This window comes from Aulostomus chinensis, chromosome 6 (genome assembly GCF_037954235.1).
Source record: "Aulostomus chinensis isolate RoL2024-O1b breed Wild chromosome 6, RoL_Achi_v1.0, whole genome shotgun sequence".
In the NCBI taxonomy this organism is placed as follows: Eukaryota; Metazoa; Chordata; class Actinopteri; order Syngnathiformes; family Aulostomidae; genus Aulostomus; species Aulostomus chinensis.
Genome location: NC_141325.1, coordinates 18,746,299 through 18,774,274, shown reverse-complemented (window position 1 = coordinate 18,774,274; position 27,976 = coordinate 18,746,299). Strand labels below are relative to the sequence as shown.

Here is a 27,976-nt window from a genome sequence, read left to right as displayed (position 1 = left end):
AGGGATATCAAGGGTAACACAAAGTATCACATTCTGAAATGAAAATAGGAAAGTTGATGGCAAAGGGCTGAGCCAAGTGATTGACAGAAGGGACAAGCAGAGACTTTCCAATTTGATTGCTATCTCATTGCTTTGATCATATCTCCTTCATAACTGGATACATATCATGTTTTATTTTTGAAACGAGTTTTTTAATCATTGACAATATTTCTGATTCATCAAGTAATAAAAGGTCTCCAAAGTGACCCCTGTAAACACCTTCAAGCTAATATGAAAGAAACCAAAGCAAGAACCATTTTTGGGACCACTTCATCATATGTTGAGATATCTGTTCTTGAAAGGTATATAAATAAACATATAATAAATAAGATAATGCATCATTTTAATATTTACACATACAATTTGAGGAAACTTGGAGTACAAACGTTTTCATGCGCATAATCAGTTGTTGCTCTGATTACCTTGAATGCCTAACATTATAATATTTATTGATCATTAGAAATATTGTAAATTTGTAATTTTGGCATTTTGGTCAAAGATGCAATTAAGTTTTAAATGAAAAATAAATGTTTACTTAAAACCTCACAAATTGACTGGAGGGAATTCATGAAACAACTAATTGCATTCATTCTCTCGACTTTGAATATTTTATTCAATATCAAGTGATGATTAAAAGGAGAAACCAGCAAAAATACTTATTGTCTTCTAACGAAAAATGGCCCCTCTGAAAGATCCGAGCCTGAACATTGCTGTATGAAATTGGCTGAAAGACACCATGGAAATCAGGCCTGTGGTTTGTGTGTGTGCACATTTGATTTCAAGGAATTGCAGGGGTTCTCATTTATGCTCTCCAGGATGCCGATGTTACACCAGATTGTCAGTTTCTTTCCCCTGAGCTGACTGTCAGCTCTATATTTTATATGATTTAACCCTCAGACTCACAGTCTTTACAGGTTTGGACACAGCCAGTAGAGGAGGAAAGAGTAACAAATAATAATGAAGCTTTACTTGAAGTCACAACATATTCAAACAGTCCCAGACCAGGACTGAGTGTATATACCTAATGTCCTCTCTATAGCGTGCAAGAATTAATTCATCAGGGTTTAGTTTAGAGTTGTTCCCGGCTAAGAATTTACATAGTCAGTCCTTATTGATCAAATCATGCCTACTGTTGAATGATCGCTGTATCGTATTTTTTGTCTTCGCTCATTGATCCATATTCTCATTTGCAACTTTGGCTTTTATTTTTTTTAACACCAGACAAAAGAACTGAAACAAAACAAAGTAACAAAACAAAGTAACAAAGAAAAAAAAAACACGGACAAAACTAAACCTAGTTCAAATTGGTCTTGGAATGCCTCGTAATCCAAACCACCTGAGATTGTAGGGTCTTTGGCTTAAAGCTAAATCCAAAGCCTCATCATGCCGATGATGGAGAAGCCACATTGAGACTGACAAGTTCTATGAAACTCAAGAACTCCTTGGTGCTCCCTATGCTCCTCTGTCTCCACTGTCTGCCTCCTCCTCCTCCTCCTCCTCCTCCTCCTCCACTCTCAGGCTGTCCATCCCTGCGGACTCTAGCTAACTCACTGAAGCGAGAGCTAAACGAGCCCCTGGCTGAAATGACATTGTCATTTGCTCAACTTTACTTCTGACACCAAACAAGGTGCAATCATTAAGGTAGACTCACTTGAGGTTTATTAAATTGAACAATTAAAAGGAGTACAGTCAATGAAACTCTCTGTAATCATTTAGTTATCAGCTCAGTTACAAACAGATTGGGCAACTCATACCAGTGACACATGCCGAACTGCACAACATGCATTACTGTGATGATTTGTATCCTTTGCAAAATCTCAACTATGACTCTGGCTCGTGTGAACAAATTATGTAATTTTTGACTGTTTGGAGTCATCTGCAGAATTTATCAAAACTAAAATAATAAAAATGTATTTATTATCTACAAATATACTGTTTCTTTAAAGAGCCCAAGTGGTGGATATCTGATTTTTACTTCTGCTCAAAATGCCAGTTGTCTTTTCAGCATATGAAAGTGGCAGTTCGAGACAGTGCAGCTGGTGAAGAGTTGCTGTCCTGCGAATGGCAATTTAAAGATGGCTGCAGAGCTTTCTATGGTGTGAATAGTATAATTTCTGTCTCTTGGTAAGATGCAGGGGGGTAAACATGTATTCTGCTTTATTCACTTGGGGAAAAATGACCTTTTACAAACACAGGCACTGGTTGTTTTGGATAACTGTTTACATTCTCATCTGTACAACCCCACAATTTCTGCATGAGATTCATATTGGTGTCTCTAGGTGATGCTGTATGTCTGAAATTAAAAAAGAAAGGCTGAAAGAATGAAATGCTGCTCCACATACAACACTTAAATTCTGGTATGTAATCCAGTTTTTCCAGCTGTGTGAATTAAATCTCATTTATGTTCACTTTTCTCTTTTTTTATTCAAAACTTTCAGACTACCTGATATTTAATTCATCTGAACATTGCGCATTTCATTGCAAAAATCATGATGCTAAAATGAACTGTAATTATGGTGCATACATTCTGCTGCCTACAACAAGAGAATGAACCTTTGGCAGGATTTATGATGAGGGTCTTGTGCCCATAGTGCTTGAATGACTGTCGTCTTATCACCTTTTAATCTTTTTCCTCACTGTTACAGCTTAATTGAACACTTGTCCTGATCTATCATTGTCACTGTCACTAAAAACAAGGTGTTGATTATATGAGATTGAACGGGTTTTTAGGAATTTAAGTATGTCTCTTTAACAGCTTGTGATATAATATCAACAATAACCACCTTAAAAGCACTCGATTATGATATTTACATGTTAACATGAAGTTAGGTAATTGCTGTTTTTTGTTGAATATTGCCCTAAATGATGTGTTCTCTTTCATAATACTCGCTTGATGTCTCACTATGGGATAAACGCCCTGTAGCAGCCCTCAGGAGATTTAATCTCATTACGTCAATCCTGATTGGCCGGTGAACTGTGTCATTCGCACCAGTTAGTCCCACCTACAATAAATACCACTTGCGGACATCACCACCTCATTCAAACACCTCTTCTCACTCAGAGCATATCTTTCATCCTGGGCTAGCTAGCAAAACTGTCCACAGACGGATCTTATTTAGCTTGTCAAACTGTCATTTTTGTACAGTTCTGGAGTTGCTACCACTTGGTAAGGAGTGTCGCTGGTAGCTTCAACCAAATATACGTAGCTGGACTTTTCTAGTTTCTGGAGTCACAAAGAAGTAATTCAGGCCTTTCCCACTGACAGGGATCAAGATTTCTGCCCCTTTGTGAGCCTTATTTTAAACAGCTGCACTGCACATTCTCATCCACAATTTAGTTTGTCTGAACCCCCAAATCAGGTTTGCAGCACAAACCGAAAAATATGTTTTTCTTGCTTACCATGATTATGGGCTGCACAGTGGTGTAGGGGTTAGCACTGTGGCCTCACAGCAAGAAGGTTCCGGGTTCGAGTCCCGGCTCGGGCACAGGATCTTTCTGTGTGGAGTCTCCATGTTCTCCCCGTGCCTGCGTGGGTTCTCTCTGGTACTCCAGCTTCCTCCCACAGTCCAAAGACATCAAGAGGGGTCTAGGCTGATTGATTCTCTAAATTGACCGTAGGTATGAATGTGAGTGTGAATGGTTTTCGTCTCTGTAGTTTGGCCCTGTGATGGACTGGCGACCTGTCCAGGGTGAACCCCGCCTCTCGCCCGTAGATGCTGGGATAGGCTCCAGCCCCCCCGCGACCCTTACTAGAAAGGAATAAGCGGAAGACAATGATGGATGGATGGATTATGTCACACCCACCCCTTTTCCCCTCTCTCTCTCCTCACTGTCTTACGGTTTGGTCGTATGAATAAGTGATGAACAAATGTAACACACCTGACATATGCAGTCCAATGCCCACCCAGTGGTGTTGTGTCACCTGTTGTGTGCCAGTTAGTTATAGAAAATGATCCCTGGTTTTTAAAGTCTTCTTAAGAATGATTTTATTGTTACCGACATGTTTTAGTCCCATTTCAGCAGAGACAGCTAGGCACAGGTATGTGACTTGTTGTTTGTGCAACACCCTCCATTGATGACTCAATGGTTCTTCCCGTCACTGTAAGATGCCCTTAAAAAAACACGTGTATGATTTGCTCATTTTTTTGCAATTTATTTGCTAAAACAAATGGTATACATTTCTCCTAATTTATTACATTTGATGGACTAAATGACGAGGGATAAATTTAAAAAACGTAATGATGCATTGGAAATAAAATGGTGTGCGCATACTATATTGCAAGGCAAGCAAGCCTGATTGCAACGATTGGTTGCTAAAGCTGTAGTGTGACAAAAAGTGAAATTAGTGTGAAAGAGAGAGGAAAAGGTGGGTGAGGGTGTGAGAGAGAGATGGAGAGAGACAGCGCACAAGACGTGGTGCGTCTGTTCTGACTTTGCATGAAGCTGTGATCACTGGCGCTTATGAGAGGAGGAGGAATACAGAAGGAAAAACCTGGAAGGGATGAAGATCAACCAAGAGATGTGAGGATGTGAAACAGAGAGCAGAAAGAGAGATGTGGAAAGACAGAGAGTGAGAGAAGGAGGAGACTGTGTGTACAGGAGGTGAACCACACCACTGAGAAGCATGTCAGTGAGCGCGGTGATCCAGACTGAAAGGACTGCAGGAAATACAGCTTGTAAGTCCTATAATTGACCAATACAACATGATAAAAGCTGAGGAGAATCTGGTAAATTGTTTAATTTTTTTTTGGATTCATGTGTGATCCAGTAATATCATCCCTGATTTATGGGGAAGCAGAGTGGATTGCATGCCAAGGAGGGTAGGAAATAATGAGTTTTACCAGAGCGTTACTTAAGAGCTTTTTGTCTTGCCCATAAAAACTGACGTAAAGCAGTGCAATCGATCTGCTAATGTTCACTTGGGATTGCCAGAGCATTTTTGGATTGTGCTGTCGAACTTTTGGTCTGATTCTTGTGGGATCACCTTGGCACATATTCTCTCTCCACATAAGGTAGGTTTTCATCTACAGCATAAGTACTCAATTGTTTTTAACTAACATGTCAGGACACAGACATTTGAGGAATCTCTCAGGGTCTAGGAAGATCAGTCCTATCGGATAACTCTGAAATACTTTTAAGTCTGTATTGGCCCCCTGAGATCTTAGAAGACCCCCAATGAACCTCTTATCCTGATGGTGTAAGATCTAAAGTGGTTACGTGAGAAGAGAAGTCACATTTCATCTTCTTTCTCACATCCCACAGTCATGTCAGGATTCTATTTTCAACGAGCTCTAGTGAGCAAAGTCAAACTAATTGGGCATTTTTCTCTCCTCACCCTGGAGCTATTCTTTATCATATAGAGTGAGTGAACATTTTTTGCTACTTCTCCTTCTGCACATGAACATGCACGTACACATACGCACCATATATTGTCTCTACCCCTCTCCCTACCCCTGCCAATTTGCCTTGGCAATGCTCTTACTAGAAATATTTTATCCTCCAGCCCTGAGCAAGCTCTTTAATACTCTCACTGTGTGTACACTAGTTGTGATCCACGCTTGCGTTATGACGAGGCTGATTGATACTCTAAATTGACCGTAGGTGTGACTGTGAGTGTGAATGGTTGTCTATATGTGTTGGTCCTGCTATGGACTGGCGACCTGTCCAGGGTGAACCCTGCCTCTCGCCCGTAGTCACTGGGATGGACTCCAACCCCCCCGTTACCCTTAACAGGAATAAGTGGAAGAAAATGGATGGTGGGATGGACTTGCATTATGTGGAGGATGTGAGGGCGTCTCCAGAAGCTTCAGGCTTCAGCTTAAAGTCTCTCATTGAAAGAGTTATAATTAATGAGCTTCATTCCTTTAACTTGTGACTTTAAGCTGCTGGTCAGGGGCTTCGGTGAGTTGTGAGATGATGCTGATTTATTTAATTAGAATGAATATAGTTTGAATTCAGAATGCTCAGTAAATTTTATATAATATGATATAATAAATTTTACTGTTGGTCTTCTCTGAATCTGTTTTGCATCTATAAGGATTTGTGAGATTTACAGTCACATTCAGTAACACCAATGGGACTATAAAAAGATGTAGCTTCTGATTGAAGCTTTGGGGTTTAAAGTCATCTCTCACCCAAAAAATGTAATTTGTTTAACAAATAATAGATGTATGTTTTGAATTCAGAAAGAATTTGAATCCAGAATTTAAAAAACTCCAGGGGCATACAGACACAGTGACATTTGTAAATGCAATGGAGTATATATTACCATGCCTGCCAGGGTGTCAGCGGAGACATGAGGCAGCAGGGTTCATAGCTATGCAGTGGTTAGCGATTATCTTAGTTTGTGAGAAAAGGCTGGTTTTAAGGTCCTCCCACAGTCGAAAGGCATGCAAGAGGGGACAAGGCTAATTGGATACTCTAAATTGACCAAAAGCATGGCTGTAAGAGTGAATGGTTATCTGAATGTGGTCCAAGGTGTAACCCACCTCTTGCCCAAAGGCTGCTGGGATAGGCTCCAGCCCCCCACGACCCTTAACAGGATAACCGGTAGAAAATAGATGGATGGCTAGTTTTAAGCCAACAATAAATGCTGCATTTGAAGTTTTTAGTCATGGTTTATTGCAGTAAAGGGGACAAGTAGCATGCCTTGCGTTAGGATAAAAGACAAACAGACAAGTCCATAAGCTGAGACTGCTTTCTTGCCTGTACAGAAATGTGCTGTTTTTGGCATAGATTTGTACCCACTTGAATTCCCCAGCAAAACAATGGAACATGCACATAATGGGGCAATTGAAGTGTATAGTAGTAAGCTTTAGAAAGCATTAGTCCAGTCAGATTTGACCTGTTTTCTTGTTTTTTTTTAAATCTAGTTTTAGAATAATTCGTTTTCTACTGAATGTGGCATTTATCCTAGATTTTGTGGTAGTGAAATTAATCCCTTATTATTATCTGACTTTCCTCAGACACACTTGCCTTGTTGTCTTTGAAAGCAGCAGCGTGAGATGCCTTTATTTTTTGAGAATACTGCCGATAAAAACTCTGCAGGGCAGGGAAAGACAGATGCATGACGCAAGACAGGAAGGTGAGATGTAATGATAGCCCAGAACAAGTTTCATAAATTTCTGGTCAAATGTATGAAAATTCTGGGGCTGAATAAGTTGCACACTGGATGGGCAGACACTTTGACAAGGAACTGATGGACAGGGGCAAGTATACTGTATGCAGGTAAGGTGAAAAGGTGGAAGTCATGGATCACATGAAAGCAGGAAATACTTGGAACCATATTTAGACAGGGACGGCATAGAAGAAGCTGAAATGGCAGAGCAAGTTAGTGATTGAAGATTTCATAACAGTTAGTTCCAGCTCAAATGCACCTGATCTTGGTAACAAGTTTTGTAAAAGAAGGATCTTGAACAAGTACTAGAAATGAAAGTATTGACAAGATGACACTGGACAAGGAATAAATGTCTGCTGAAGTTAATATCGATAAGATTAAGGAACGATAGAACGTTCTCACAAAGACGGAAATTGTGTGTTAATTAAAAGCCTTAGTAGCCCCACCGTTCTTATAGATCACTTCAAAAAATGTTCAGGTATGCTTGATGCAAGTGTTTCCAGGAGGTAGGTGGGAACATTGCAAGAAGGGCATCCACACTCTGATGTCCATTTTTGTAATCTTCCCTTGCCATCCATCCCCAAACATTCTCAATGGGAATTCGATCAGAGGAACACGCACGATGGTCCAAGAGGGCAACATTATTCTCCCTGAAGAAGTCCTTTGTCAGTCTGGCATCGTAAACTGTACAATTGTCCTGTTGAAAAACCCTGCCCTCACTGCACAGACGAGGGCCCTCAGTCAAGAAGGATGCCCGCTGCAAAATCTTTACGTTGCTAGTCACAGTTTGCCACCCCTGCATAAACTGAAGCTCCAACGTTCCATTGGAGGACAAAGCACCCCAGATCGTGATGGAGCCTTTCTACTGTGCTGGAGGCTCCGGTGGGACCTCCTTGTCATGCCAGTAATGTTGGAGGCCATTAGGACTGTCCAGGTTAGATTTTCTTTCATCAGAGAATAAAATTTCCACCTTTCAATATCCCATATTTGGTACTCCCTTGCAAATATCAAACGGAAAGTTTGTGGCATGTCGAGATTAAATCACATTTATTGTTGCTGTGGATGTTGTGGATCATCATACCCACTCATGTCTATCACGGATGTTTTTAGTCTTAATTAACGACCATTTTCTTTTAAATGTTCTCTGGTTTATTGTTTGATGGGGAGGGGTCAGCTGATGGTTGAGAGACATTAGGTCTTAATAAGAGTGAGTAGCATAGTCAGCGATATTTTCCTGGTGTTTATTAGTCTGAAATTAAAGCAGAAGAAAGAGATATCGCAACAATTTCTCAATGTAAAACATAAGCCTAAAAGCTGCACAACAGCCCAGTGACTGACACAGAGGTTTTAAACAGGTAATGGTGACAGTTTCGGAGAAACCACTGACTAAAAAGTCGACAGATTGTATCATTACCTCATGTCCTTATTTCTGAAGGTCTGCTACACATATGTGGTGTTGGATGGATTTTAAAAACCAGACACACCTTAGCCATTCCAAGCTACACAATGTTTTGAATTTTGTAAATGAAGCAATTATTTTAAAAGTTCATCCATCCATTTTCTCCCACTTACCCTGTAAAGTAGTGGTTGTGGGAGGGCTGGAGCCTATCCCAGCAGCCTTCAGGATGAGGTGGGGTACAGCCTTTATTAATAATATCATTAAGAAACACTTCACATTAACTGGTCATTCTATTTTTCGTTTACATCTCTGGAATTAAGCCAGGCATTAAAAAAGAAAAAGAAAAAACAAGATAGATGGTACCATAGATGCAGTGTAAATACCCAGATTGCTGCCAAGGATACTTGCATGCAGTCCTTCTTGACCTTGTTAATCTGAAAGGGAATTTATGAAGAATACTGGCCCCATAAATTTAAGAGGACAACTACAAGTAGTGTTACATTGCACCTAGATAGAAGAAAATTCCAGGCTAAAACATTTGAGCTAAAATAAAAAAATACAAAAGGCATGTGAAACCAGATTCCAACATTGACCTAGGAGTGGTGAAGCTGTCTTTATTACAGCCACTTGAAAGGGAAAAGCTTTCTGCTCACAGCAGGGTTTTTTTCTCTCTTGAATTGGCAGGGACAACAAGTGGCATCATTGTTTGGCATCTCCAAAATGGCTGAGAGAAAGCTAAATCAATTAGCTTCAGGAGGCCACACATTGTCATTCACATTGGGTTACCAGCGATGGGTGGCCAGCGATGGCTCATAGAACAGAAGCTCACTCAATTGAAATGAAGGGGGGAGAAGTGAGGGGAAGAAAAGGAAGCAGGACTTGCTGATTCAATTTGCTCAGGAAAGTGATTACACCCTCTGTCTCCCAACAAGCTCCCCCTTCTGCATATTTGCAGGTGAATGACAGAGATACACCTTGCGAGGGTATTCGTTTTGGCTGCTTTTACAGCTTTTCTTTAGAGCCCATCAGCGCTATCAAATGCAAACCCTGAGCAACAAGCTGTCTAGACTGCAACTGAATTTCCCTGTTCCACCCTTGTTAGTGAGGGGTAATATGACTTAAGCCTCTGTCAGGGACATAATGAAAGCTAATACCAGTCATTGGTGACAAGTCTTTTGAAAAGTAAGTTTAGGACAAGGCAAGTAGACATTAGGGTACCGTAAATGTCCAGGAAATTAATCTAAGTCTATGTAGATACCCCATATGTCTGTGAGTGAGTAAGTGAGTGAGTGAGTGAGTGAGTGAGTGAGTGAGAGAGCCAAAGAGGGCCATTTATATCTGCCCGCACATAATATATTGAAAGTTGGCGTAAGATGACTGATGGAACTGGAGGGAGTGGAGTGGCGATGATGAATCAATTAGAGTGCACAGGAGAATTAGGCTAATGAAGGTGAAAGCAGGGCCAGTATCCTATCCAGCCATGACTCAATCTCTGGAGTGAGTGTGTGATGTGGATTTTCCCTGCATCTTGATCAGAGTATACTTTTACTTTTTCCTCAGAGTCAAAAATGTTTTTTAATGGATACTTGAAAAAACTCTCCAATCTATGTTAATTTGATTATGAAAAAGATTTCACTTCATATGAGAAGTTACACAAGTCATTAAGAAATTTGTGACATGACCACGTACCTTATGTGGTAGTGGGATAGGATAAAGTCCAAGTCAGTGCAGTCGTCTTCATATGATCCGTTGTTTTTTCACATTGTAAATAATACTGCATGCAAACAGCACCCTGTATTTGGTTTAATACTTGCAATTGGGTTAGGGTCGGCTTTCGCTGCAATTGCACCACACAAGATTTCATTTGGTAAATGACAGGGACCGCTTTGGTTCTCAGACAGACTGTATTTGTCTGCACCGGAGAATGATGATTCTTTTATGATCAAGGAAATGAAGTGGTTGAACTTCACCAAGGTTTCCTCTTAAAACAGGTTCATCCTTTCATGTTGGACACTAAAAAAGTCACTTATTTAACATCCCTGTGCTCTGAGAGGCAGTTACTGTAGTTTCACTGATAAAAGATTCTTGAAATTGCATTCACTGTTGGAAAAGAGTGCTTTATAATGTGTCAGTATAGTTCAGGTCGTGTTATTCTCTTAAGAATGATGTTTAGGGTGTTTTTACTGCTGTCAAAAGTCAAAAAGGGTCAAATTTGACCCGAACAGTATGTAAGGGTTAATATTGGTTGATCACAAGGGTTGATTTATGTTGATAACATTCTTGCAGTATACAGACATGCTTGTAGAGCTTGGGTTTGCGTAGTACCTCGTGATTAGTGTTTTTTGCTTGCTATGTCTTGAATATGCAGAAGTGCCATACGGGAACATTTTTAATGGTGTGGTGTGGCTCCCAGGTTATCATACAGACAGGTAATGGGTTGGATTTTCTCATTATTCTCTGTAATTATAAGGTTTTCATTGAGTGTGTTGGCTATAAAAGCTATTATTATTTTGATTAATTGACTGAATTTGTTATTTGCAGAGGAGCAAGCATTTGTTTGTATGGCTACATGAGAGCATTTAAGACACTGATCAATGAGTTTACAGCCTTTGAAAAGTAAACATACTGGGGAGCTTTTAAAAGGACCATGGACCAGTTAAGATGAAAGCCTTTTACAGTTTTGACAATACTCTATGATGAGCTCAGTCAGATTCCTGGCAGAACAATCACAGTGCAAGTCATTTAGAATATAAATACACCATCACTTATCTGGCTCAAAAGCCAAGCTGAATGTATTCTTAGGTAAACAAAAGAGCAGCAGGACACTCAAGATGTCAAATATGTCACTTTCAGCTCCCCACTATGACACTGAAATACACTGAATAGTTTTTTTGATACAGTATTTAAAAATAAGCATTAGTAGTTTGTGTCCTACTATGGTTTCCTCAGGAGTGCCTTATTACGTTTATGTGAAGAGTGGCATCTTTATCGAGGACAGGTCTTGGTCTTTTGTCCTGTCCTCAAGAGATGATTTAGGATGGATGGATACACAAATAGAGTAGTACTAGACACTTTTATCCTACCAGTGAGAGGTTTTTGTAACATTGTAGACAGTGGGTCTCATTCACAACAACCTAAAACCTTAACCATAATAACCTAAACTCTGATGTCTACTTTATTTTGCAGCCCATGAACCAGGTCATAACAGAAATGAGGGCTTGTTTGTGTCACTGTGGAAGCTTTTCTTGTTCTTTTTTGCAAGCTTATCAGTCTATTTTTGATGTCAACACCATCGATCCAGGTTGTAACATAAATGGCGGCTCATTGGGGGCACTCATGGGTGCCATGTCATGATTCTATTCAAGCATGGTCCTCAGTTTTTGCAGCTCATGACATGGGTTGTAACACAGTGAACTCTGTATCTAGAGAAGGTCACATAGTGTATCTGATGAGGTGAATGAACTCAAAAGTAAGGCCCAGTACTGTGGTTACAGGAATCATTCATCTTCAGGTGGTCACCTGGTAGTGGAGTTGGATTGAGTTTGGAGAACTTTCAGATCCACACCTATTTTCCCAGACTCCACAACCCTAGACTGAAACTTTGAATATAATAAATAATGGCAGAAACTTTCGCCAAATAAATTATGCTTTGCCAAAGGAATTACTTTTCAACCTATGCTCATAAAACAAAACATAACAGAAAATGGGAGACTAAACTTCTGTCCAATAAACCAAGTACTTAAGTGACTTTTTACCAGCTCTCATTTTATTATTGCTTACAGTCGGCCAAAATGTTCCAAATACAAATTTTTAACAAATTAAAATCTGATGGCTATTATTTATACCCATAGAAACTGAACTCTGGAGTTACAGCTCTGCATTGTCTTCAAATGGGTAAACTGGCCCACAGCCAGGGAAATTCCTATTCGTTGTCACATGTCACAGAGTTTGGCAAATGGACAGGAGGGCCAATTGCCTTGGAAGTTAAATACCTGTCTTCTTCCAAACTTTGCTGTTTATTTAATTTTTATATTCACCCAAACCTATTGCTGGAAGTTTAAAAAAAAAAAGCTATATATATACTTGGAATACATGGTCTCTTTTCAGTCTGTTAGGGATGCATAATAACGTGTTTTACTGGAATGAAAATAATGAATAATTGACCTTAACCCATCAAGTTACAGATAAATGTGTCCAAGTTGAAAAGTTGATGTGCATTAATGCTCCTTTTTTCTTCTGTGACATGAATGCAGGCTGTAGTATTCTTACCCAGAAAAGGAGAGTTAAATCTTCTAAGTAATCCGTGTCATTTGTTGGCTTTGGAGCAGACAAATCTTCCTTTTTGGCTGAGGTATAAGTTTCCCTTTGGGTTGTGTCCAATGTGAAATGACTAAGAAAAAATGTACGGGAGAGTTGCCAACAAGCTGACATAAATAATGAAACTACTATAAAGATAAGGGACGAAGAGGAGATGCAGAAAGAAGAAACTAAAACATATAAGGAGCCTTCTTATTGTAATTTTATGCAAATTGTAGGTTTTGTTAATGAGCACTGTGAGCATGAATGGGTTGGACAAGCAGACCATGCATCATATTAATAGAGGGTTTGAACTCTTTAGTCTGTTAAGAGATACTTGCACCTGCTTAGTGTTTCCTCCCTTCTTTCTGGCTAGTCTGTAATCAACAAGGCTGGACTGGGATGACAGGCCTTCTAAGCCTGGCATCAGCCAGCTGCTCTCCATTCAGGCTTATGGAGGAAAAAGTAAACCAGTGTGAAACATTTGTGGTGATGCTGCATTAAGACAGCGTTGATGCACTGCAGCATCAACACTGATTGAAGGAGGACTGTCTTTGGCAACCCAATGAGATAATAATAATAATAATAATAATATTAATAATACATGGGGCTGCACGGTGGTGCAGTGGTTAGCACTGTGGCCTCACAGCAAGAAGGTTCTGGGTTCGAGTCCCGGCTCAGGCGCGGGATCTTTCTGTGTGGAGTCTCCATGTTCTCCCTGTTCCTGTGTGGGTTCTCTCTGGTACTCCGGCTTCCTCCCACTGTCCAAAGACATGTAATTTTGGGGACGAGGCTGATTGATACTCTAAATTGACCGTAGGTATGAATGTGAGTGTGAATGGTTGTTCATCTCTGTATGTTGGCCCTGTGATGGACTGGTGACCTGTCCAGGGTGAACCCTGCCTCTTGCATGTAGCCGCTGGGATAGGCTCCAGCCCCCCCGCGACCCTTAATAGAAAGGAATAAGTGGAAGACAATGAATGAATGAATAACAATACATTTTATTTAAAGGTGCCTTTCGAGTCACCCAAGGTCACCGTACATACAGTAAAATACAAATGCATCAAAATATATTAAAAAGTATCATAATAACAATCAGTACGTTTGCAGCAGAACATCAAACATAAACATCAGCTCCCAGTGAATTAGCCTGTCTAAAAAGATGGGTTTTCAGGTGGGATTTGAAACTGGATAAAGAGATAATGTTCCAGACGTTTGAAGGGAGGGAGTTCCAGGGTCGTGGGGCAGCATGATAAGATGTGAAGTGTTGAGGAGGCGGTAAGATGGTCAGTCTGTGTGCAGATAATATACAGATGGATTTCACTCCCTTTAAAAGCACAGTATGTAATTTCTCTGTCAAGGGATCTCAGGGATCCTGCTGTGATGTTGTGTTGGATTATGGTGTTTGTTGTCTTAATTTTTAGACGAGTACCATTGCAGATAAAAATGACACGATTCAGCCAGGCTCACAAACAAAATAATGCATTAAGGTTTTATACATTTATGCATTTTACTCTTGTCAGAAAGTGGCGAGTTAACTTTAGTGAATGTCAGCTTCCAAACTTAACATTCGATGAATCTACTTTTCATAAAGCAGATTTTGCTAAAATAATGTGATGAATCAATCGTGAGGAAGTCCAGTGCAAATTAATTTTACCGGCATGATAAACATTGTGGTAGCATTTAAAAGGTGTAATATTGTGTAACTGACTCCACTGACAGGCAATCATATCAGTGGTGGGAATATGGGTGTGTGGTTCCAGGAGTGACTCAGGAGGGAACAGTATTTTTAACCTCTGTTTTCTCAATTGTTACACTACTCAGGTTGTAAACGACTCAGTCCCTGCTGTAATGTCAGTATACAGTATAGTGAGATATAATTAGTGTGTGGAATTTCAATTTCACATTGTGCCACCCTCCAACCCCCTATGGAGGTCCCAGGACCAAATGAAATGCATCAATAATTTGAGTAACATTACAGGTTTCGCAGGATTTGATCACTTTTTTAAATATGAAGAACGAAGTATGCAACTCAGCAAAATACTTTAAATGAGTTTGGTCACTTTTTGACATTTACAGAAAAAACATACACTGTATTCAGAAGTGACAACATCATGCATGTCTGCAGTTCCAGGAATGTAGAACTACCTACTGTACAACATAGTAATTTATATATGCTGATTACCACTATAAGTGCCTTAATGTTGTGTCTAGTGAGATTTCAGCTTGAGTGCTGTACTTTTTCTGCCCTTTCTTAACACTGGGTATCTTGAGTGCAGTTCACCAAATCTACTTTGACCTCCTTTAATCAAATTGTGAGTCTTAATCATTTGCATAACTTCTTTTATTAGAATATAGTACACTGGCAGGGGATGAAGAATTACTGAAAATGAATGTTCTAATCAGATTCTGTCACAAGAATTTCTTCTTTATGACCTTTAAACGATAGAGACTGGATCCGAAGAATCAAAGTTTAAGTTGAATTCATGTTCTTGTACAAGAAGGAGCGTATTACAATGCAATACACAAGTGAGGTTACAGAGAAAAGACTCACTTTGGAGCACTAACAGCTGGTTTTATATACCTTACAACTGGGCGTTTCTGCTTTCTCCTGTTTATACAGACACATTCCACCAATATGGTCACATATCTTCATTTATCCTCTGAGCAATGGCCCGCTTAAGATCTTTAAATCAAGGTGGCATCTTCCAGATCCACCTTTTGACCCTTTATAACCCCCAATAACCTATGCAATGCTGGCCTCCCACCATTAATCTTAACTGTTGTTTAAATCTATTCAAATTGCAGGACAAACCAGAAACCCCCATCATGGCATGTGAAAAGAATTGTTATAACAGATTCTTTACTCTTTTTGGGTTCATCCAAAGTTAGCTACTGTACAAATATTTCACTGTCAGAAGTCTAAAAATCCTCTAATGTCAATTCTTGATGAGACACCTGTATCCTTGGCATTACAAAGTACAAAACCTATGTGGTGTAACACATTGTGCAATTACTGTCACAAAGCATGATGGCTTCAAACTTTACTGTAATAAGATTTAGGCACTGAGCATACTCTCTTAACCAGTGACATAGTTTGAGTGTTTCATGAAATGTCCCATTTTGAGTTTTGAATAATCAGAAAGCATATAACATGTCTCAGGTGTTATAATGAAAAATAATGGCTTATTTTGATCCTGTAAGTGAAAGTAACCACTGATATACTGCGAGTGATTTTTCTGCCAGAAGCTTTCTGCCTAGAGTGATTTAGCTTTGACATTCCTTTTCACCCTAGTTGCTGTTAGTTATTCTAGACCTCACACCTTGCTTTGTGAAACCAATCAATTCATCAATCAATGTGTGTGAATAAGATTATTGTGTGAGAGTAATAATTCAACCTTTAAACCTTTGTGTAAATACATGAACTGTTGGTTCTTTCTCATCACAAATTTCGATTATTTTTGTCAAGAAATGCTGAGACACTTCTCTGTGACATCCAATGGGTTTGGAGAGGGAGGGGATTCAGTATGGTCAATGGAAAGTAAATGACATCCAGCTCTATGTATGACATCGATGCATACTGAGCAAGGTGTGAGGTGTATCTTTGACATAATTTTGTACACCATGTGGGGCCAGAGCCACAAAAAAATGGATTGCACCTGCTAATAGAATTATGATTTGTGCCAAAGTAACACGTGCAGTCTGATCTGTTTAGCGCAGAGGAGATTGATTGAAACAAATTCTACAGTGGATAGGGCTATCCACAATAGAATTTGCTCTAGTTACATGCCAGTACTGACATTCCCACAAATTGGTAGCTGAACACTATTTGGGCTTCTGTTGGCAATAAGACGTGTGGCATATAAGTGGCTTTATTCCAAAATCACACCTGACATGACAATGGCTGAGTCAGACAGAAAAAGAAAGCAAAAGAAAACATTTTCATACTGAGAACTTAAAGTGCTGAATGACAATTTAAGTTGCAGAGATACATATTTAGATTCTAGTCTAAAATCACAATTTGACGGAGAGAAGTCAAATGGGAATCTGTAACCCAGCATGTCAGAGCAGTTGGTGCTTGCAAACATTTTCCTCCACAATAGAAAAGAACATGCCATGATCTTAAGCACAGCCTGGGCCACCTGCCCAGTGATGGACATTAAGAAAAAATAAGAGAAAAAAATAAGAGTTGCCTGTTTACAATGAATGAATTTAAATCACCTTTCAAACTCCTGTGTTACCAAATTCATGATGTATCTGTGATTATATCTTCATAAAGTAAAAATTTTAATGCAGAGCTGTCCAATGGTCCTGGTTTTAGGTTAACATAAAGCCCTCTGGGACCTATCGATTAGCCTGGTGAATTACGAATTTCAGGGTGAGTAGTTTAGTTATAATTTTTTCTTCGGTTTGTTTCGGTTTTACTGATTTATTTTCTTTTTCGTATAGTATTACTAAGCATTTAGTGGATAACACTTACCTCCTTTTATGTTGTATTTGAAACAGCCAAAGTAAATGCAGGAAATACAACTAAAATGACCAAATTAATTGACATTATTGAGACAAACTATGATTATGATTATTTATTTTTGCATAAGAGAAAGAGAGTGAGAGAAGAGAAAGAGAAATTTCCCACAATTAGTATACAAATCTCACTGATGTTAAATAGCACCCTGAAACTGTATGTTGCTATTTGTGCTGGTCTTTGCAAATATTCTTTGTTACAAATACACAAAGATATCGGGCAAATTTGCACCAGACTAATGAGTATTCCCATACATACGTGCATCTAATTTGGTCAGGCGAAACTTGGAGTGCCAATACAGATGGTGTGCAGTCTGTTTGCATTTCACCCTTTGCACATGCTTTGTGGATTGCACACATTATTTTTGTGCACTCTTATTTTCACAGATTTAGCAGCTGCAAAAGCGTTAATGATTAGGCAAGCTGCTATGCCCCTGTATTTCCCCATATCCTTAATATCTCAATTGATTTTACACTTTCAAAGTTTACCTGATAAATGGAAACAGCAGCTCCAGATTTTTCCTCTTCAGTAGATGAAACATAATTCCTCAAATGTCTGGCTCTTTTCTGGTTCTTCATTTCACTTGGAAGTTGCATTCCTTTTTGATATTTACTGGTGTTTTGTCTTTGTCTCCCTATTTTAGTCACGGACCATTGGCCTTGAGTTGTTGGGATAAAAAAAGCTTCCCACAGGCTTTCTTATACAACAATGACACCATGAGCCATTTAATTGTAACGCCCTCCAACAATGTGGGGATCTAGATAAGGGTACTGTGTAGAGTGTCGAGAATATGTTCTCCAGGAATCGTTTCAATGGACAAAATGGAGCAGGTGTTTCTCCTCAGGGAGGCACGAAGGCTAAAGTCCATCCACCCAAAAAGAGAGCGCCAAACCCAAGGGTGGCACTTGTCATTCGGGGTAAAATACATCGTTTCCTGCAAGGATCAGTAGATCACCATGTCCCAGATTCCCATCTTTATTATGCAGGGATGGAGGAGGAAGAGGATTGTGAAAAACAGGAGGGGAGAAAGGAGCACAGAAGTGTATATCCAAAGATTGACTCAAGGGCGGAAGCCTTCTCCTCTCCAAAAGTATCAAATGGTAGAGGTCATGGAGTAGCGCTGGGGCCACCATGTGTTGGAGAGGTTGAGCTGAATAGAGAGGGATGTATTAGAATACCCTGCACTTTGAAACACAAAAGCTGCAGATCCCCAGCAAATATAAAGCGAATATCTTTTGAGGGTTTAATCCCCACATCACCTGAGCCAATGGGAACAGCACCATGCTACAATTCCACTGAACCAGACATGAATGGCACGGAATTTGCAGGAGCAGTTGGAAGAGATTTTGCCTCACCTCGTATTCGCCCAAAGAGACCTTACTCGACTGGTGACTGTGTGGATTACAACTTCAACAGAGCTCTGCCAGGTACACTGCTTGAAGAGGAAGAAGAAGATGTAGGTATTGGTAGAGAGGAGGAGTCAAGTGCAGTCATTGAGCATATTCTAAAAGAGCTGAGGGGGATCAACAAAATCCAGGAGGAAATCTCTGACCTGAGGAATTACCTCACTTCAGTTAGAGGTTCAGTTGAGGAAGTATCATCATGTGTAGATGCTGTATTGCTTGAGATAGAGGGCATACGTTCTAGCAACAAGGCTGGCTCAGGGGTACATTCAGGTGCCTGGTCAGGGGTAGTGTGCAAAGATGGACCGTCCACACGTAGAAGGCCTGTTAGTGATTACGGCAGTTTAAGGAATGCAATGCCAAAGTCTAATTCCAACTTTTTTCCTGAGTGGCACAGTTTTCACGGGGGATTACTGCTGTCAAGGGCAGAAGAGCCAACCGTGTCCCCAATTGCTGAATCAGCAGGTCGTCAGGAACTGGAGGAACCAGAGGATATCTCTGACCATAGCTCAGATATCCCAGTAGGCACGATAGTAAGAAAGCTTAGCTTTGGCTACCTTGAGCGTCAGGATGGCCAAGACTGTCCAAGCACTAGTTCCTTATCTTCTCATAGTTCTAAATCTGAGTCAGACTTAGACAGACCATCATCTAGTCATGGAAGAAAGCAGCAAAGAGCTGATAATTATAAGGAAGACTGGAATAACACTGGACCACTTCATATTGCCCCTGGCAAATCTGTTTGGCATAGGGAACATGCTTACCTGAGGGGCAGAAGTCTGGAGGACCGTGAAGGTGAGAACTCTCTTTGCTGTGAAGGAGCTGTAAGATGGGATCAGTATAGAGGTGGGAGAGGATATAGTACATCAGGGCAGTGCTCAACAGGAAGCTCAGAACGTCACTCTAATCAGTCTAGGCAACATTACAACTCACCTACCAGCAAATCTAGCAGAAAGGAGTGGCAGCTATGGAGACAAAGGTCACAAACCCAGGCAATCAATCATATTCCAACAGACATTAACCTTGGAAACACTGCTGCGGGTTATGATTGTTCTTATCCTAAAAGTTCTGGTTATCATCAAGTTGATGGGCATAGAGAATCAGAGTTATTAGACTATGGGCAATCAAATGACCCAGGCTTCACCCTTCAAGATGATAGTTATCAAGAAGGTTATTTAACCTATGAAGAGTCTTCTGCAGTTACATGGACTAACACCTCTTTATGTACCACTCAAGATGATGTGGATAGGCCATTTATTCTTGAAAGAGAAGAAAGATTCCCAAACTTTGAAAACCAACTCCCTCACCATGATAATGCAGATGTCCAAACCACTGGTTTCAATGTCAAGCGCATAAGCCGAGCTGTAATTGATTTTAGCTCTGCCTTGCGGGGAGCATTGCGCAAACTTGACACACCTGGAGCCCAGAATCCTGAGGAGGAAACAGATTTTGACATATCAGCATTTTCTGACCTGCCTACAGCTGAGTTGCCTATAAAATCTTTAAGCTTCAAGCCACAATTTGAACCACCATGTGATGAAATCCCTGAAGATGCTGTGTTTGATAGCAAAATCAACATGCTTGACAAATCTGTTATTTTTTCTATGGAGCCTGTGCTTGAAGAAGCCATTGCCAGCCTTGCCTTAGGGTCTACAGACACCATCCAAAATCCTCCTAGTGTAGATAACATCCCCTCCTGCCCAGATGAAGTTTCAGTCTGCCCTTACCAAAGTTCCAGCAGCACAGCTACACTTCCAGCTGATGGCCCTCCAGACCCCACTACAGAAACTCATGAGGATTGGCCTGCAGACCTGAACATTAAGACCCAGCTTTCAGAAGGCACCACTACAGACTCTCTTTCAGCCTCCCTCCTGGCTCAACAACCTGCAGAACCGTTGGGGCCAGGAGGAGTTGAGTTGCCTCAGCAACCTGCCGCAGACACTGCTGTGGCCCAAGAATTAAATACTGAAGGCGATGGTGTAGAGCCAGCACTGGAGATAAACCAGATGGATGAGCGGAGGCTGAAGTGCCTGCGGAGCTTCCAACAGATTTTGCGTGAAAAGAGGGAGACGAGGCGCAACTCTGCCAATATGACCATATCCACTTTCTCTCAGGATGACTTTGAAACAGGTAGCCATCTTTAGATTTTAAGTTGGAGTCATCTTTGCTTCAACATTGTTTTTTGTGTTTTTTGTATATAAATTAACTAATGTTCTTACACATCGTAGGACTTCTGTGTCTTTCAGACAAAAAGCAAAGCCCCATGATTAATATCAAAGTCCTTGTAAGCCTGTGTACTGTGGGTATCAGCAGAGTTTGAAATAGCCATCAGGCTTTGCTCCATTTCTTTAAGATTGAATTTAGGTTTAAAAAGTCCTATAGTGTGAAAGAAGTGTGAGCAGGAATGAGTGACAGGACTGAGGCCTAAAACTTTATAGAGTACAAGATGAATGGAAATTTTATCTTATTTGAATAAAAAAAATCTTAATCCATAATCTATCTTTCTATCTCATCCTTCTGTTATAAAAGCCTCTTTCTCCCTATCTCTTGGATCTGTCGCTGATGAGGTGAAATGGGTACACTGATCACACGATAACTGTTGATGTCCTATTTCAGTATGTTCATTCGTTGGTTTGAATCCACAGAGCACCCTCAGGTATTTACTGTACCAAACGGTCTCTGCTGATACAGTTATTTTCCAACCTCTATAGAGTAATGTATCACCTGCCACTCACGGGTCCCTCACTCCTCTCTATGGCTCCTGCAGCAGCAATTTACTGAATTAGAAATCATTAATTATCTCCTTGGAAAGTGAGCCTGGCATTAAAGAGGAAGGGGAAAGGAAATATTAGGAGTCATTTTCATGATAAATCATACTGTACATGTTAATGAAACATTTATGACCTCAGACCCCATCTGAGAAAATTCTGTGGCAGTGCTGCTTTCACCATTACCTAAGCATTTATAGCAAAATGAATAACCCAGGGTGTGTTTTGTTATTTGGCAGGATGAGTGAAACTAGTCCATGACTATTCATTTATTTCTCTTGTGCTATTTTACAGATGGAAATCAAGATGGAGACAAGGTTATCTCATTGCTGCAGTTTCTCTGATGTTCTTAACATTAAAATAACATCCTTAAGGCTCATTTATGCTTCCCTTATGTATGAAAATAAACAGTGTAATCATCACTGCCCTCATACTTACATGCATCTGTTATATTGGCATGGTTGTGGTCTGGATTAGCAGATGAATGTTGTTTATTAATGTGTTTACTACTGTTGCTGCATCCTGGGCTAAGCCCTGATTATGATTGCTTCATAGCAATACAAACAACCTAGAACATTTTGTTTACTATAATAGTATGATGAAAGTTGGAGAGAGACAATTCTCTCATGTGCTGGAGAAATGTTGAACTACTTGAGACTAGCGTGGATGTTGTGCAGTATCTCCACAAAAAAGCAGTGTAAAGTTTAGAATTTTGAAAAACTAACATGGCAACAGTGGAGGAGATCTTGATAATATTGATGAGGAGGCAAAAAAAAAACCCACAAAGGCAGCATTTTAGATGGTTTTTTTTTTTTTTGCATGTGCCTTATCAAGTTAAAGCTCCAAATATGTTAGTGGAGTCACATGACTTGTACAGCCTGTCCTTTAAAGTTCACTTTTTCAATGTTTTTTGTTTGTTTGTGTTTGGTAGCACTTTTCTGTATGCTTTTGGAAACTTGCACGGACTAAACAAATTCAGAATATGGACAGAATCCTATGTTATCTGTATTTAATTTGAGTATAAATGAGCCAATTTCTTTCATTCTTCACAATTCTCATGTCATTGTTTAATTTTTTTGTCATTTCTCTTCATGGTTGATGTTAATTTTATATCACTTTCTGAACAATTACTCTTTGAAAGCTCATGAAATATCCATGGGTTTTATAAGATAACTGACTCAGTGCATCATTAATTAGGACACGATATTCATGTAAAATGCCATTAATGTCCAGTCAGATTGTAGTTTTTGTTAAAACACTGTGGTATTTTCTTTACTCTTAGACTAGAATCAAACCAGCATGCACAGTGTCAGTATTTAGTGAGTTCACTGGACACATTTAGTATTTTTTTAATCTTTTACTTTGGGATGGGGACTATTTGAATGATTAAAATGCTCTTTTTGTCATGCAGAAACTCAACCAACCCAGTTCAATCCCTCTCTTGTTCTTTATTTATTGTTTTTTCTCATGCTCATTTGTGTGCATGCTGCATTGCCATGAAACCAATAAACCCTGTCAGTCTTTAAGTGGCTAAATGTGTGACCCTTGACTTTCAATTTCAGAGCCGAGACCAAGACAGTGACCCCAGCAAGATCCCATGGGCTAAACCAGGGTCAGTGAACACATGTCCTGTGTGTTGGAGAGAATATATCATTTACTGATGCAGTGTTTGCATGTGTATTTTCTTTCAGGTAAATATTCATTGGTATTTCAATATTTGTGTGTTTACAGGGGGAACACACCATTTGGCATTGACAGCATGCCGGACCTTCGCAAGAAGAGGCCCATTCCACTCGTTAGTGAGCTGGTGAGTTAAAATCAACAGCTTCTTACTGGCATTTTCATTTTGCCTATTTAACCTCAAACCAAACAGAGATTGCTTGACAGTATTAATTTTGGAATCATTAATTTCATCCATGGGCAAGAAAGGTACGCATTATATGGCCAAATTACATTAAAATTAAGTATTTGTTTGTATTTGTATTCAATATTGGATTATTGAGTATTTCTAGAAGCCTACATGGTCTTGCTTCATGTTTTACAATCCAGAATCAAGTGGCTGTGTTTGATGACTTAGCCTCTGGGAACATGGGCCAGTAATTCATGGTTTCCAATGTGACCAGCAGATATTCGGTCCTGCTCTATCTACCACTCATTGTTTAAAGTCTGTATAGCAACATTGGCACGGAGTTGAAAAATGATGAATATGAGCGGATTGTGTGAAAGTAACCACTTTACACTCAGTTAACAATTTAAACCCACTACAACTGCATGATTGAATCGTCCGGCTACAGCCACATCTGACATTGCATTGTGGCAAATGTGTGTTTTGCTCTCCATACGGGCTGTTTATGTGAAAGCATCCAAGGTGTGCTAAAAGGCGATTGGTTGGAAAATGGAAAGCAAAAGTTTCCCTGTGTCGATATATTCTCCTTTGCTTGCAGATTCTGTTTTTATATGTAGAATCTGTTTATAGAGATTACTTCTTTGTCATCAAGATACAGTGCTTCATTTGAGAATGTATGATATGGATACTAGGCTTCTGCAGTTGTAAATACTGCTCATATAAACCTTGGCATGTAGATGATATAGTCCAGGCTGGATGCCGTGAGACCTAGTGTGATTCACAAGTTGTGTACTGCATTTGAGGATGTTGACGACGCCAGTATAGTCTTATTCTGTCACCTCAGTATATGCTAAAGTACCGAAAAGTAGCACTGAAAAATTTCAGGTCACAGTCCTCATGCCCACCTCCAAGCGAATATTACATAACTGAAATTAAAATTTGTATTTGAGCACCCATAGTTTCTGATAATGCTGATGTTGATATTTATCATTCGGCCAGTTTCATTTAACTTAATTTCTTATTTCATGCATCTGTGTCAGTGACAGCTCCAAAACCTGTAAACTAATCAGATTACATTTGTAAGAATTGCCCGCATGTCAAATGGGTACACATGAATATAAGTAAAGACGGTTACATTCTAAAGGTCAACTTCAATGTGACATTATAAAAACATTTTACTGGACATGAGTTTTCTCTGTAAAATATTCAGGGGATGTCAATAAATTTTATTCCACCAAAAATACATAAAACATGTAATTAAATCGCTGTGTGTTTGCTTATCTCAATTCATTTGTTTTATAGATGCTCTACCAGTTTGGTTATTAACTTCATATGCATAGTAATTGCCTTTTGACTTTTATGTTATTTTAATTATTACATTCAGGATGAATGCATGAAAGAGCAACACTACAGTGGCCCTCACTTCTCCATAACAAATTTTTGCCAGCATTGCCCAGCTGGATTCAAGCTTACTGATCCTCTCAGAGGGGAACCTGTTCGTTTGTCTCTAACCTTTTCTTTCTTCTCATTCTACTTCTCACACACTCCTCCTCCTCCGTTGGCCCCCAGGCTATGGTGAGTAAAAGTGAGATTTCAGCTGCAGAGTTTGATGGTCTTTGTTTCACCCTCAATCATGGTCCTGATTCTGGCAAAGCAGTTTGATCTGCTTTGGATGTGTTCTTATGTGGGAAAATGTCCGAGCATGCACACGCATACACATAACTTTTTTTTTTTGTTTCGAATCAGTGTTTGACAGACAAAAAGGAAATATTTTGAATAATATCATCTTGTTTTCTTATGTAGATAGATGAAGAGAGAGTGAATGTTTTAGTTACAAGTACGTCATATGCCAGAGGGTAAGTCTGCAGTTTAATCATATGACAAAATATGCCAGGCTTTCAAGAAAAGCAAATGCTGATAAATGTTCTGGTGAATTGCTTCTTTTTCCTTTCATCTCATGTTTACTTTAGAGTGCTTTCGAGAAGCTCAAACATCCATCCCCTGGCTTCACTTGTAATTTTGACCATCAAACTCTAAATATTAGCTGCTTAGCTCTAAGAGACTATCCTTGAGAGAAAAATAGCCCATGAAATTTGAGAGATTTTGACAATACAGTTTAAGGTGGTGAGTTGAATTAAACAACTTCTAAAATGATGAGCAACCACAGGCGCATGCAGATGCAGTTAACATCACATGAAAGGACAGTCAGAGAACACATTCCTGGCAAGCCAAAAACAGAGATCAGTGGCTCTCACAGGTTAGCGTGTGATCTGTGGTGAGATTACAATTATCACTCAATATCAACTTGTCTAATCTGACTCAGAATTAATGGATTCTTCCTTGGCCCAAATTCTATATTTTTCCACTGTGTTTGTTGGAAATTTGCCACATACTTTTGTTTAATCCTGCACCAGTCTAAAACATGAGCAGACACAATACAGCAACACTACAGGAAAGCTGGCAAGAAGATGATGCCAGTCTCAAAGCAGATAGATATTTAGCTATGGTTTAAATGAGTCTGCTCAAGAAACTTGCTTACATGTCATTTCCGAGGCTCACAACAAATACCTTACATGGTTGTTTGGATTAGAGGACAGGTTCAGCTCAGTGCAGAACACAATACAAACAATGTGCCTCTGAATATATTAAAACACACTTTTTTATGTTGATGTCACCATGACACTTGCATCATATGCACATATATGTGATTGGAGGCAGAAAGTCTTTCCTATAGAACATATAGAACACATTCTCCATGGAGCCACACAGATGTAGAGATAAAACCATTTGGTATTTATTTCTATAAGTTTTTGTTCAAAGGAAACAGCAAATGTGTGCTTTTGTGAGATCAAGTTTGCGTGACCTTCAAAATTGAAACATCATCAAAGTTTCCATTAATTTCTTGAGTGTTTATGGCTCTGTGCTGGCAAAAGCTGTGGGCCAGAGGCATAATATTTTCAATAGTGCTTGGATCATTAATCCTGTGATTAATCTTAAACTTTCACTGATTAATTTAGATGTTGATGTTTATTAATCATATGACCCTCTTTCATGCATGGATGCATTATCAAATGCATGAGTAGCACACAGGAGAGCATCCCAGCATAATACAGAGGGTCAATACAGCATCCCCCCATTATAGCAGGTTTGATCCCGCTAATTTAAACAGGTGGACGTTACAAAGCCTGTTCCAGGGTGTAAACTCAGCTGCTTGAATTCAGCTCTTAACATAACAAGAGGATCAAGCACAATGTCAAGCAAGAACGTACAACAAAACAAATAAAGTATTTTGGCAGTCAGAGGTTAATGTCACACACACACACATCCACAATGAGGTATTTCCAGTTACTTAAAATGCTTTGTTCCCTCTTTTTTAAAAAAATAAATCTGTGGCTTCTGATGCTTTATTTCTCTCTCTGGTTTTCAGTCTATGATACAGTCCAGGAAAGCTGGACTTGCCCACACATTGGCTACACGGACATCCCTGAAAGACGAGGAGCTTGTGAGTGGCCAGATACAAAAACGTGTCCCACACACACACACAAACACACACACACACACACACACACACACACACACACACACACACACACACACACACACGGAAGCAATGACTTCATACTATGCTGAAGGAAGATTAACTGTCACCTGAAAGCAAGCTACCGGGGATCCACACAAATCTAAATTTACTTTTACTTCAAATACACTCTTTCACATTACCTGCTAACATTTACTATTGTGAAATTGTTAGGTGTGTTTGCACAACCCAAAATACTGCGGCTGCAAATTTTTGTTGAGTCAGCCTTGGGCAGCTTCAAACTTTATTTGAGCCAGCAGCAGCAAGGCTTCACTGACTGCATTATATGTTGTTTTTTTTTAATTGTTTTGTGCTGTATTTATTGCACTGTCAAATCATGACAGTGATTATATTCTATTAGACTTGAAATTATAATTCAAGTAGATAAAATAGGTCACTGAGTGTAGCAGACAAACAAGAACTGTAAAAATAATGGTAATTGCCTCCAACCACGGAGGTAGTGTGATCACCAGCGTGTCTGTCAGTTTGTTTGCTGCTGATAACAGATGAAAAGAAAAAGTTATGGATGTATATTGATGGAAATTGGTGCAAAGATTCAAATTTCATCAAATAAGTGATTTACTTTTGGTGATCTGAATCTGATAGTAGATGCTCATTTTTCTACATCCATGTAGCCTCCCTGGTGAAGGTACTCACTATTTTAATGCTTTCCAGTTGTATAATATATGAAATTCAAAATATTTTAGCATTACAGTCCAAAGACATGCAAGAGGGGAATAGGTTTATCAGATACTCTAAACTCACTGTAGGTGGGGCTGAGAGAGCAAATGAATCTATGCAAGAGGGTACTGGGGTAATTGAATACTCTAAATTGACTGTAGGTGTGACTGTGAGTGTGAATGGTTGTCTGTCTCTATGTGTTGGTCTAGAGATGGACTGGTGACCAGTCCAGGGTGAACCCTGCCTCTCGCCCAAAGGCTGCTGGGATAGGCTCCAGCCCCCCCCACTACCCTTAACAGGAATAAGCGGTAGAAAATAGATGGATGGA

The 27,976-nt window shown here is 39.6% G+C and overlaps 1 protein-coding gene across 2 annotated transcripts in view; it reads left to right on the top strand.

Moving 5' to 3' along the window:
* The window catches only part of LOC147260366 (uncharacterized), a 187,672-nt gene that overhangs the window by 91,993 nt on the left and 67,703 nt on the right, over window positions 1-27,976 (top strand). The window contains exons 13-15 of one of the 2 annotated variants that reach the window (XM_086206927.1): window positions 23,107-23,156; window positions 23,276-23,351; window positions 26,818-26,892. In XM_086206927.1, coding sequence (XP_086063053.1) covers window positions 23,107-23,156; window positions 23,276-23,351; window positions 26,818-26,892 — 201 coding nt within the window. Of the gene's footprint in view, window positions 1-23,106; window positions 23,157-23,275; window positions 23,754-26,817; window positions 26,893-27,976 lie in introns of those variants that run through there. The other variant, XM_086206926.1, reaches the window with a different exon arrangement.